The 13,309-nt window shown below is 41.3% G+C and overlaps 2 protein-coding genes across 3 annotated transcripts in view; one reads left to right on the top strand and one right to left on the bottom strand.

Moving 5' to 3' along the window:
* The window catches only part of GTF2A1L (general transcription factor IIA subunit 1 like), a 175,061-nt gene that overhangs the window by 135,710 nt on the left and 26,042 nt on the right, over window positions 1–13,309 (top strand). The gene's annotated exons all lie outside the window — the stretch shown is intronic.
* The window catches only part of LOC117357335 (lutropin-choriogonadotropic hormone receptor-like), a 74,786-nt gene continuing 64,389 nt past the window's right edge, over window positions 2,913–13,309 (bottom strand). For both annotated transcript variants that reach the window (XM_033937751.1, XM_033937752.1), the window contains 2 exons: window positions 9,944–10,129; window positions 2,913–5,395 (listed from right to left, as the gene is read on the bottom strand). In XM_033937751.1, the coding sequence (XP_033793642.1) occupies window positions 4,222–5,395; window positions 9,944–10,129 (1,360 nt within the window). In that variant the 3' untranslated portion in view covers window positions 2,913–4,221. The remainder of the gene's footprint in view (window positions 5,396–9,943; window positions 10,130–13,309) is intronic.

Raw genomic sequence — 13,309 nt, 5'->3', positions numbered from 1 at the left:
TAGCGCTGTTGGCTTTCCACTCCCTTTTGTTGGGCAGGTCGGTCAGAGTCCTGTCGGACAATGCCACGGCGGTGGCTTATGTCAATCGTCAGGGGGGCACCAAGAGCACTCTGGTGGCGCTGGAGGCGGCTCGGCTCATGGTTTGGGCGGAGTCGCATCTTCTGGACCTCTCGGCCTCTCACATTGCCGGGGTAGAAAACGTTCAGGCGGACTTCCTCAGTCGTCACTTCTTGGATCCGGGAGAGTGGTGTCTCGGCGCCGAGGCGTTTCAGTTGCTAGTGCGTGCTTGGGGGCAGCCCCTGATGGATCTGATGGCTACAAGTGGCAACGCCAAAGTACCCCGCTTCTTCAGTCGTCGCAGGGACGGTCTGGCCGAGGGTCTGGATGCTCTGGTCCAACCGTGGCCAACGGAGGGGCTGTTGTATGTGTTCCCTCCGTGGCCATTAGTAGGCAGAGTACTGCTTCGCATTGTTCGCCATCCGGGGCTGGTGGTCTTGGTGGCTCCGGATTGGCCTCGTCGTCCGTGGTATGCGGATCTGGTGAGGCATCTGGTGGCGGATCCTCTTCCTCTGCCTCTCGAGTGCGATCTTCTGACGCAGGGTCCCATTCCCATGTTCGACCCGTCTCCCTTTTGTCTTACGGCTTGGCTCTTGAAAGGGGCCGCCTGAGTAAGAAGGGATATTCCGACAAGGTGATCTCTACACTTTTGGGGTCCCGGAGGCTTTCTACCTCTCGGGCTTATGTACGGGTTTGGCGTCTTTTTGAGGAATGGTGCCGAGCGCGGGGAGTGGTCTCCTTTCGCGCTTCTCTGCCTAACATTCTAGAGTTTTTGCAGGATGGCCTGGATAGGGGCCTGGCCTGGTCTTCTCTTCGGGTTCATCTGGCGGCCCTGTCGGCTTTTCGGGGGCTGGTGACAGGTCAGCGTTTGTCAGCCATTCCTGATGTGATTCGCTTTCTTAGGGCGGCCAAGTTGATCAGGCCTCCCATAAGGCCCTCGATTCCCTCTTGGGATCTCAATCTGGTTCTCTCTGTTCTAGTGCGCCCTCCTTTCGAGCCGTTGGATGGCTGTTCGTTGAAGGACCTTACGCTGAAGTCGGTCTTTTTGGTGGCCATTACTTCCGCTAGACGGGTGTCTGAGCTACAGGCTTTCTCTTGTAGGGCTCCCTTCCTGGAGTTTTCAAAGGAGCGGGTTGTTTTGCGGCCTGTTCCTTCCTTTCTGCCGAAGGTAGTTTCTCCTTTTCATGTCAATCAATCGGTGGTCCTCCCGGTCTTGGGTAGTCGGGAGGGTTCTTCTGAGCAACGACAGCTGCGCAAGTTGGATGTCGGTCGGGTCCTCCATGCTTATGTGCAGCGGACCCGGGATTTTCGGAGCTCCGATCATCTCTTTGTGCTTCTGGCGGGTCCTCGTCGGGGGGCTGGCGCTTCTAAGGCTACTATTGCGCGTTGGATCAAGGAGATGATTGCTTCCGCTTATCTTCTGAGTAAGAAGCCGGTTCCGGAGTTTCTCAAGGCTCATTCCACTAGGGGTCAGGCGGCTTCTTGGGCTGAGTCGTCGCTCGTGCCTCCGGTGGATATTTGTAAGGCTGCGGTTTGGTCCTCCTTGCATTCATTTGTTCGGCATTATCGGGTAGATGTTCAGGCGCGTCGGGACGCGGTGTTCGGTGAGCGTGTTCTGGTATCGGCCCTTCGGGGGTCCCGCCCGTGAGAGGGACTGCTTTGGTACGTCCCAATCGTAAAGTTAACCTCTACTGGTCTGGAGAGTGCTAAAGAAGGAGAAATTAGGTTCTTACCTGCTAATTTACTTTCTTTTAGCTTCTCCAGACCAGTAGAGGTCCCCACCCTGTCTGTTGTTGTTGTTGTTGGGGCTGTTGCGCGGGCAGTTTTTTGGTTTTTGCTGCGGGTTCTAGTATTTTTCTAGGGCCGGGGAGAATTGAAGAACAGCGGCTGTGGCTCGGCTGGCTTAGCTGGCGAGCTGTGGGGACCTTCTTCCTTCGGGAATTTCTCCTCTGCATTTTCCAACAGCATTTTTGGGTATGTTATTTGTTACTCCTTTCGGAGTATTGTTTTTTCTCTCTGTTGTTTTCCAGTTCTTGGTTCTGCTTGGCTATTCGGCAGACTGAGGGAAATAGAGAGGAGGGGCTAGGATATACTGTCCCAAAGTTTTGTTTTCAGTCTCCACCTGCTGGTCATGATTAGATATATACCCAATCGTAAAGTTAACCTCTACTGGTCTGGAGAAGCTAAAAGAAAGTAAATTAGCAGGTAAGAACCTAATTTCTCCTTACTTCCATTAGCATCATAATTTATATCACACGACCACAAGTGAGCATACCAAACCAGGATCCCTCTGTCCTGCTTCACCACACGGCGAAGACTGAATGACCTCACTCAACACTAACCTTCCATTCCAGATATAAACCCAATAGGTAATTGCTCACAGCTGATACCATTCCACCTCTTTGTTCAGGCTCCCAGGTTCTATCGTAGCCCATTGGTAAATCAATCTTTGCTCTTTTCTATGTAATATCACAGACACATCCCTTCCATATTGTAATTCCACTTGCAACAAAATCACAAATCTGAAATCCTCCACTGAATGACCAACCTGTTCCCAATGAGACACCGACGGCAACTCACTCATGCATTTGTATGCATATTCATTGGGGAAATCCTGAAAACCCAACTGGCTTGCGGCTTTCATTCCCTACCCCTAGATTACTCTAATATGTATGTAAAGTAAACCAATGCATATATAACCTATATATGTACATAGGTTTACTTGAAATGAGCAGAAGCATTATTTGGAGAGGGATTAGTATTGACAACACCTGTTAGAAAAGATGCATGTACAACAAATTGGAAAATTTATGTATACTTTCCATGGAATAATTTTTCAAAGTGAAGTATGCACATTTTTTTTTTTAATTCTTTATTCATTTTAAATACATCATCAAGTATAACTTGAGTGCATACTTGCTGCACAAGTTTGGCAGCCTGTTAGAAAATTATCCTTATAAAGGGCAATCCTATAACTGCCCGCACTTACACACACATTCTGTGCATAAATGCAGGGTTAATTTGCATTTGCATTAATAAGTGGCTTAGGTGCAATTCTGTAAGGGCTCAAGTACTTGCTATAACATAAATGCAAGTGGAGCATACTTATGGGCAGAGCATAGGTGGGACATTGATATGTCTTCCACATGTGTGTTCAACATATATACTACTTCATTACGCATATTGCTTGCCACACATAGGCCACCATTTATGCCTGTCATTAACCTGGTATATATGGATATGCCTGTGTTTAGGTGCACCAATACAGGCTTAGTTTAATTCAGACATGGGCAACTCTGGTCCTCGAGAGCCAGAATCCAATCAGGTTTTCAGGATTTCCCCAATAAATATGCATGATATCTATTTGCATGCACTGCTTTCAATGCATATTCATTGGGGAAATCCTGAAAACCCGATTGGATTCTGGCCCTCAAGGACCGGAGTTGCCCATGTCTGGTCTAGTTAGTATTCTTTAATGGAATCTAGGTGCTGTACCAGGTCAACAACTAGGCTCCTCTTTATACAATTGCCACCATAATGAGTAGTTTGAGTATTTTGGGTTTTATTATTTACCTAGTTTTCATTTGTAATATATTAATTGTCAATTAAATATCTATTACAAATTTATTCTTGAATTTGAAAACATGGGTCGCTTTGCTAGATGTGTAACATGGTAATATGTCTATACACACTACATGTATAATATTACTTCTTTTTGAATTTTTACAGTTTTTAATTAGACTTTATCCATAGCCACAAATAAAGCACATCACTAGTACAAAAAAATAGAAAAATAGACACAAGTAAGCTGAAAACAAAGTACATCACACATTTGTTGCCTATTAAAAAGTTTAACGTTCACTAATTGTGAATGAAGATTTTACTCCACATGACTAAAATGCAACAAGACATGTTACAGAGACCACTTTGTCCATAAATGGTGAAATGAAACCTTTAATTTGTAAACCTCTCCTGCTCATAAAGTAGTATGTGCAACATCACAGTTTCTTTCTGACAGCACATAAAGGTTCTGTTTATATCTCTGGAACTTTTGTTTCAGCACATTTCTCAAATATTTTATTTTAATATTAAATCCCTGGGTTAAGTAGTTAAGGTGCTGTTTCCTTCATACAGTGTTAGAATTAAACATTACAACCAGCTGTTTTAGTGACCAGTTTTGTCCTTTACAGCTGAATACTGACAATCAATAGTTGTCAGATTAAGCTCTGCTCGAGAAGATTTATTTTGAACGGTGGATGAGCTTTCAGATTTACAATTAGAAGTACAGTGAGAGAGGTTGTTTACTCTGTAAAACTCTGCCTGAGTCTTACAGTATCCAAACTTGCTCATCAATAGAAAGAAATCTCTTCGAAATGCTTTTGTGAAAATTGCATACAGAAATGGATTGGCACAAGAGTTTACTGGATAAAATAGAACAAGTAAGATTTTGCAGTTTCTTACAGAGATGAGAGGAATTTTGAATGCAGCTGATATGGCAAAAAATGATATGGGAGCCATACAGGTGAAGTCTGTAAAGATCAATACTGCCATTTTTTTGGCTATAGTAGTATCTTTGCTTGCAGGTGTGAACTCTGGATTTTTAATGGTTGCATATATTTTAATGTAACAGGCACAAATGGCGACAAATGCCACAACATTTAGTACTAAAATAAACAGTATATAAGTTTGTGACACAGATGTTTCTATGTCCATGGGCAGACAAATACTGACCTTTATATAACTGCTAACACCTATAAGCGGCAGCAGTGCTATTAAGAGAGAGAATAACCAGCCCATGAGCATAATTGACAAAGCATGTCTTAAAAGAAGCTTTCGATCCAACTGCATTGCATAGGTGATAGTGTACCATCTTTCTAGTGTAATCACAGTTAGTGTATAAACTGAAAGTTCACTTGAAAAGATAGTGAGAAACCCAGCAACACTACAGCCACTACCTGTTTGCCAGTCTATTGCATGATTATAATACTGACTCTTAGTTTTGGCATCTACTGAAGCAATAAGCAGCAAATAAAGTCCCATGCAAAAATCTGCAAAGGAAAGATTGCACATGAGAAAACGTGGAACAGTGAGTTTATAATGACTAGTTAACAAAACAAATAGCACAGTGGCATTTCCTGCAATAGCAAGAATACTAATAAACCAAATCATTACACGAAGAAAGTCATAGCCCATGATGTCTTCACATGGATTAAAGTCATCTGGTTCTGGATGGCATTTGAAATTTTGACAGATGTTCTCGTAGTCCATAAGGAAATCATTGTCATCACAGATTGAAGAGTAACTTGAAATATGCTTGGACCATGAAAAATTCTTGTCACTGAAAAAAAAAAAAAATCTGATCAACTTTTAAAACTGGCAGTGATGGCATTTAAAAAAAAAATTCTAGTCATGGTATTTAAATAATTAGTATTTATTTTATTTTAAAAATTTCTTCTCCACTTAACACCTAATATTATTTGGATATGTGGTATTGAAAAAAATAAATATTTTATAGCTGTCTATCTGTCTATATCTAAAATGAAGTCACCACTACAGTCTACACATATAGCTATTTTCTGTACTTAGTTTAATTCTGGACTGTTTGTTTGGAGGTCAGAATTAAACCACCTCCAATTCTTTTTTAAACCCAGCTAACTGATTTTACAATATTTTCCAGCAATGAATTTCAGAGTTTAATTACACATTGTGTGAATAAATATTTTCTCTGGTTTGTTTTAATTCTACTACCTAGTAGCTTCATCACATGCCCCCTAGTTCTAGTATTTTTGGACAGAGTAAACAAGCAATTCACAACTACCTGTGCGGAAAAACATATTCATAGGGGATCTGACTCGAGGGCTTCAAGGTAAAATAACACTATTCGCCGATGACGCCAAACTATGTAATATAGTAAGTGAATGCAGTTTACAGAATTATATGGCGCAGGACCTGCTTACATTGGAAAGTTGGTCCTCAACCTGGCAGCTAGGCTTCAATGCTAAGAAATGTAAGGTCATGCACCTCGGAAGCGGAAATCCATGCAGGACGTACTTCTTGAACGGAGAAACTTTAACTAGGACTTCAGCAGAACGAGATTTAGGAGTAATCATCAGTGCAGACATGAAAACTGCCAATCAAGTGGAGAAGGCTTCATCTAAGGCAAGGCAAATATTGGGTTGTATCAATAGAAGTTTCGTCAGCCGAAAGCCTGAAGTCATAATGCCGTTGTATAGGGCCATGGTGAGACCTCATCTGGAGTACTGTGTGCAATTCTGGAGGCCACATTACAGTAAAGATGTGCGCAGAATTGAATCGGTTCAATGGACGGCCACCAGGATGATCTCGGGGCTCAAGGGTCTCTCGTACGAAGAGAGACTGAACAAATTGCAGCTCTACACTCTTGAGGAACGTAGGGAGAGGGGAGACATGATCGAAACATTTAAGTACCTCACGGGACGTGTCGAAGTGGAAGATGATATTTTCTTTCTCAAGGGACCCTCGGCCACAAGAGGGCACCCGCTCAAACTCAGGGGCGGAAAATTTCATGGTGACACCAGAAAGTATTTCTTCACAGAGAGAGTGGTTGATCATTGGAACAAGCTTCCAGTGCAGGTGATCGAGGCAGACAGCGTGCCAGACTTTAAGAATAAATGGGATACCCATGTGGGATCCCTACGAGGGTCAAGATAAGGAAATTGGGTCATTAGGGCATAGACAGGGGGTGGGTAAGCAGAGTGGGCAGACTTGATGGGCTGTAGCCCTTTTCTGCCGTCATCTTCTATGTTTCTATGTTTCTAAAGGGGTTTTACACATTGTAGAAGTTATGTAGCATAAGATCTTACTTTGAAACTTCATCGTCCAGATTACTGGTTCAGTCATTGGTGTTAAACCAGTTAGATTATTGCAACATAATCCATTTAACAGGGATACAAAAAACCTGTATAGATTACGAATTCTTCAGAATGCTGTGCTTCGTCTGATTTTAGGACTGAAAAAATTTGGCTATGTTGCTCCTTTTTACCGACAATTACATTGGCTCCCAATTGAATTCCGTGCCAAAATTTAAATTTGGTTTTCTTTGCAGTCCACGGAGTTCTCACAGCCTTTTTAATTTTCCTTCAGTAAAAGGTTGTCACTTTTAAAAATATCACCAACGTCTTCTTTCTTTTCAGGAAGCCCTTTGGGATAGGGACTTAAAGCTTTTGCTTCAGAGTTATATATCATATCAACTTTTTAGAAAGCAATTGAAGACACACTTGTTTTCTATTCAGTGATTAGTTACAACACAATTTTTATTTATTATTAACTTTGTTAACCGCATAGAACTTACTGGTTATGGCAGTACAGAAATTGTTTATTATGTTATGCTTCCCTTTCCATGCCACGCAGCATTTTAAAGAGCTCTATCGTATCACCCCTGAGCCGTCTCTTCTCCAAGCTGAAAAGCCCTAGCTACTTTAGTCTTTCCTCATAGGGATGTCGTCCTATCCCTCCTATCATTTTCATCACCTATCTTTGTACCGTTTCTAATTTTTGAGATACAGCGACCAGAATTGCACACAGTATTCAAGGTGAGCATGGTACAAGGCATTGTAACATTTTTATCTTTGTTTTCCATTCATTTGATAATTCCTAATGGTCTTTCCAGTGCAATAGGTGAGACATTCTAGATGGGTTATTTTCCTTTAGCTATATGGTGCAGAAGGAATGCACTCTGGATTTTTCACTCTGCCTCTATAGTACTTCATTGAGCTGTTTAGCTCCATCTACAGTTCTTTCCTTCTGCACACATGGCTGCACAGGTGTGGGTTCTGCTCTCCCCATTTTATTGTTTTTAATTCAATGAAATTTTGTCCCCTTTTCAGGTATTTCAGTGCTTGGAGTGTTTTTGAAGCTCTGCCTGCTTGAACTTTCACAGGCTAGTTTGTAGCTGACAGGTCAGTCCCACTAGGTACCTGTTAGCCAGCCTGCATAGTTTCCTCTAGAACTTAGGGCTGTCCCTGAGGTGGTCTCACCTGTTAATCAGGGGTTGAGCGCAGGTTGTTAGGTGCCCTTAGGAACCTGGAATGAGCTTCCAGATGGCGTGATAGGACAGATAATTTTCTGAAGGAAAAGGGGATAGAGGGGTATAGATAGAGGACTACTACACAGGTCCTGGACCTGTTGGGCATGATGGACTTCTGGTCTGACTCAGCAGAGGCACTTCTTATGTGCAAACTGCGTCGTCGTGCCTCTGCCCATCGTGCGTTTGCAGGGCTGTAGGTGTAGTCAGACATTGGAGTCTAACTGGCAGCCCGTGATCAGCTTTGTGAAGCATTCCCAGCATTGTGGCAGTGATTTTAAGCATCCAGTTACTGTGAGAGAGTTGTAAGCAGGTTCCAGCACTGATCCTTAAAACAGGTCACAGTGAATAAAGGCTGACATCCTGTGAGAGACATCGGGGGAGATTGAGAAAGTGTTGTTTTGGAGGTTTCTGATTTGTTCCCCTGTGTTTCCCCTCAAAAATCCTAAAATCACCAGTTTTGAAGTTTTTGAAGTGTTAAAAAATAACGTGATTTTGGTGCAAATTTTGTGCCAGCGGCCATCTTGGATTCTTAGTGATCTTTTTTTTCTTCACTTTCTTGCTTTCTCAAAACTTTGATTTTGGCCAGGAAAACTGCTGTGATGGAGGCCTTAGGCTCTCCTCATGTAAAATCATGCCAAAAGTGCACAAATTTAGTGCTTTTAGAGTGTCCTTGTGCCATGTAGCACAGCTGGGAAAGCTGTGGTGCCCAACTTAATTTCTCCCCCGCTGTAACAAGTGCTGAAATGATCAGTTAGTCAGGTGGGGTGGCTATCATTATTTTTGGGGCTCGGTGCATCTGATAGTTGTGTCAGCCAGCCTGTGGATACTCAGCAGCCCAAGAAATGCAACTGCAAGTTATCTAAGGGTGACTTTTTTGCCCCAGGGAACTGGACATTTTCTCTAAGTTCATGAAATTTTTGTGGTCAGAGTTTCAGACCTAGTGTTCTCCCCCTGAACAGTCTCAAACTGCATCCATGGCATCTTAGTGGTGTGGTGCCTTTGGGCACTTCCTCGCCTCAGCCTGCTCCAGCTTTTGCACTGCCTGATCCTGATCTGGAGGACCTGGATGTTTCCCTTACTGATCCATTATTTGTAGATACAGCACCTCCCAGAGCGGGAAATCAGGGGATTTGTGCTGAATTGGTGGATCCCTTGGGGGTCTTGGATCCTGTGGATGATTCTACTGTCTTGTGCTTAGAAAACAAATGGTATAAATTAAAGAACTAAGGCCAGTATTGGACAGACTTGTTTATATTGTATGGAGAGCCCTCCAAAACCCACCGTAACTGCATAAAGAAAGCACCTGCAGGCATAAGGGCTATCGTGGTGGTGTACAGGTGGGTAAAGTAAATTTGGGGTTGGTTTTAAAGGGCTCACCATATAATATAAGCAGGTTATGGTGAGATGTATACCTGGTTTGACTACAAAATAGAGATGTATACCTGGGACATCTTAATATGATGTTCAATGCAGTACCCCCTAGGCTGCCCCTCTGCTATGCTCAGATATCTATGGTCAGTTTGCTAAGAATGCTGGCTGCTTGTACATCCCAATGGCTTGTTTGTGTGCATTTCCCCCCCAAAAAAAACAAAAAAAAAATGGTCAAGATAGATGCACTAAGGGTGATCACAGCTAGAAATGGTCATTTTTGGAAATAAAAGATTTTGAAAATGGTCATTTTCTCTACTGGAATTTTGGACATTTTTCCCAAAATGTCCAAATTCAGACGTCCTATTGAAAATGTCCCTCCATCTGAACTAGATCAAATTCAGTTGAAAATATGAAATTTCTAAACCAATATAAAATAAAAATAGCACTTACTCTTTTTTTTGTACATTTGCAAAAGCACAGCAATGGCTGGGGTAAGTTAAACTAGCGTCCCGTAGTTTAACAAATTTGTCCAGTGGTGGTAGTTTCTTCAGAGAATAGGATGAATGAGCAACTAGTACTTCAATAGCTTCCAGTCCATGACTTGGTAGAAATTCCAGTGCTGTTGAAGAGACATCCCTAGAAATTAGGAACAATTTTTTTTACCCTTAGTCATTTTTAACAATTTTTATATTTATTAAAATTATTAGATTGCAATTCAAGCATAAGAAACTTGTACAGAAAAACCATACAGAATTATCCCTAAACTTAGAATTAACCAGGTCAAGGAAAAACAAAATTAAAGAAATAAATTAGGTTGCCATTTACAAGTTCACAATTTTAAGGAGAGCAAGCGATCAAATGAGAACTTAGGAACAAAAATATTTCATGAAAAGAAAAAGCTAGAACCTGCCAATATTATCTGCAATTGAGAGCTAATCCATCAGCTATAACTCCACTGCAGCAGACACTGGTTCCTGTCCAGCTGAAACTATTTTATTACTCGGGAATAAAGTCAGCTGAGAGGGCTGGAAAAACAAAATACACACTTGCAATTGATATGACAGATTTGCAAGGAAACTTCAAGAAGAATAAACCTCCCAGGACGAGGACACTAGGCCTCATCAACAAAAAACTGTCTATAATATTTCTAGGAAGATTTTGCCACATCCAGGAAAACGTGAACTTTAATTTAGTATGATGTCTAAAATATAATATTAATATCTAGGGGCTGGAGGAGTTGCTGTACAGTGAAAGATTAGAGAAACTGGACCTCTTCTCCCTTGAAAAGAGGAGGCTGAGAGGGGACATGATCGAAACATTCAAGATAATGAAGGGAATAGACTTGGTAGATAAAGACAGGTTATTCACCCTCTCCAAGGTAGAGAGAATGAGAGGGCACTCTCTAAAGCTAAAAGGGGATAGATTCCGTACAAATATAAGGAAGTTCTTCACTCAGAGAGTGGCAGAAAACTGGAACGCTCTTCCGTAGGGTGTTAAAGGGAAAAACACCCTCCAGAGTTCCTGTTGAACCAGAATGTACGTAGGTAAGGCTAGTCTCAGTTAGGGCACTGGTCTTTGACCTAAGGGCCGCCACATGAGCGGACTGCTGGGCACGATGGACCACTGGTCTGACCCAGCAGTGGCAATTCTTATGTTCATAACCTAATGTAAATTTAAAACACAATGCCATCTAAACTGATGGATCCTAGATATCTATGAGAGAATTCACCATTATTCTATTCAGGGGACAGTTTTGGACTGTGTGCCTAACACGGACTTTGCACCCGTTTTCACAGGGAAAGATTTTTCTTTTGAAAATTTAGACAGGAAGTGTTTGTGCCTACTTACACCTATTTGTGCAGATATTTCTAGCATGTATCTGATGAGCCCAATAGGACCTATGGGGTCCTTTTGCTAAGGCACACTAGCCAAATTAGTGCATGCTAACACGTGCATTTAGCACGCACTAAACTGTCTACCGCATCTTAGTAAAAGACTCGGTATGTGAGGATCAGGGCCCCTCAGAAAATATATATGAAGATTATAAAATATACACTGTGAAATAAGCCATAAGGGCAGAGCTTTGCTATGGAATAAATGTTATGCTTACAGCTTGGTTGTCCCTGAGAATGAAATGTTATGTTGATTAAATTGCTTACAGTTTGATTGCCCTGTGGCCAGATAAGAAACAGCCTAAGAAAGGCTTGTTTATGAAATATACATCCTTGGCATTTGTAGGACATCATGAGGGTGGAGAGGCTAATGTGAACAAAAGTTATTAAGCAATGTGGGAAGAGAACAGGGAGCTTTAGACACAGTATACGGGTGATGGGTAAACAGGATCAAATATGCACTGTTATGTAATGCACTAGTAACCTTTGTGCATCTTTCATGGGAGAGGGAGGAACGATGTCATCACATCTGGTTCTGGTGCCTATGGGTTTTTCCTGCAAGGTAGTGGGGTTTTGGTGAAAATGGCACGACTAATGGCAATGTGATCAATGACATATTGTGTCAGATACTCATTCCACTGTAAAAGCTTTCAAATCACAATTCCCCAGGACCTCAGCGATATCACTCAGGGCTCGATTACTCTCATAGCCCTAGAGCTTTAAGTATCCAATCATCACTGGTCTCTTTTTTTTTTTTATTTTAGATTCAATTTTCACTTGTGGCAGTGATTGGTTTATGGTTCCTTCTATCATTACCACTTTCTTATTCTTATAACATTTATATTTGTAATAAACAAACAGGTGGAGGGGCATAATAATAATAATAGAAAAAAGTCTGTCCTTTATGGGCCTAGAACGCTAGTCGCCCAAAGTCAGCAGCATCCAAAGTCCATTCTCAAAAAATTACCGTTTGATTCTCCAAACTGCCAAGTCGCCTATCATTATGCCGCATTCTTGACCAAAAATTAACCCAAGTCCCAAATGCCTAGAAAAAGATCTTTTCATAGTTTATTAAAATTTTGATTAAATGCTAAACATAGAATTCAAAGCGTTATACATTAAAATAAATGGGGGAATTAATATTAAAACAAACATGACTTAGTACAAATCTACTAACATAACATAAGATGGGATATAAAACAAGAGGAACAACAACTAGTCAAATTCAAGATCAATCTAAAGACTTTCTTATTTCGAGATGCTTTTAATCAAACCTAAAAGCATCTTCTCTCTCTTCCTTTGGCCAGCAAACTTCCATTATCTTAATGTTCCCCTCCCTTTTGTTCAATCCTCCCCCCCCACTCTCTCCTTTTCATCTATACAATGTAACTTTTTCCCCTTCCACATTTACTGCCCTCACACTCCAGTTCGTCAAGTCTTTGTCATTTATGTTTAACTTAAGACATCTTTTTGCACATACTGCTACATTTAACGCTTTTTTTTATAATTTTATTGTAAACCGGCCAGACAATTGTTTGATGGTCGGGATATTAAAAACCAATAAACTTGGAAACTTGGGGGAGAACTCCATTAATTAAAGAAAAGAGAACAAAAAAGGAAATAACATCAAGGAGAGGAGGTGGGTAAGTTAAAAATAATAAAATATCCAAATGGTGAATTACTCATAAGCATCTTTAAAAAGAAAACATTTTAAATTGCCCTTATTAATTTATCTAAATTTTGTTCTGCTCTAATGTGTAATGGAAGGGAATTCCAAATAGTAGGAGCTGACAGAAAAAATGAAAATGAGGCATGTCCCAATAATTTTTAATGAGGGAACATGAAGAGTATGTTGCAAAGCAGATCTTAGAGTTCTAGAAGGCTCATATGGAATCAAGAGTCTATTAATAGTAGAGATTTGAAA

Source organism: Geotrypetes seraphini, chromosome 3, assembly GCF_902459505.1.
Source record: "Geotrypetes seraphini chromosome 3, aGeoSer1.1, whole genome shotgun sequence".
In the NCBI taxonomy this organism is placed as follows: domain Eukaryota; kingdom Metazoa; phylum Chordata; class Amphibia; order Gymnophiona; family Dermophiidae; genus Geotrypetes; species Geotrypetes seraphini.
Note: the sequence above shows the minus strand (reverse complement) of the source record. Positions and strands in the feature narration are given on the sequence as shown.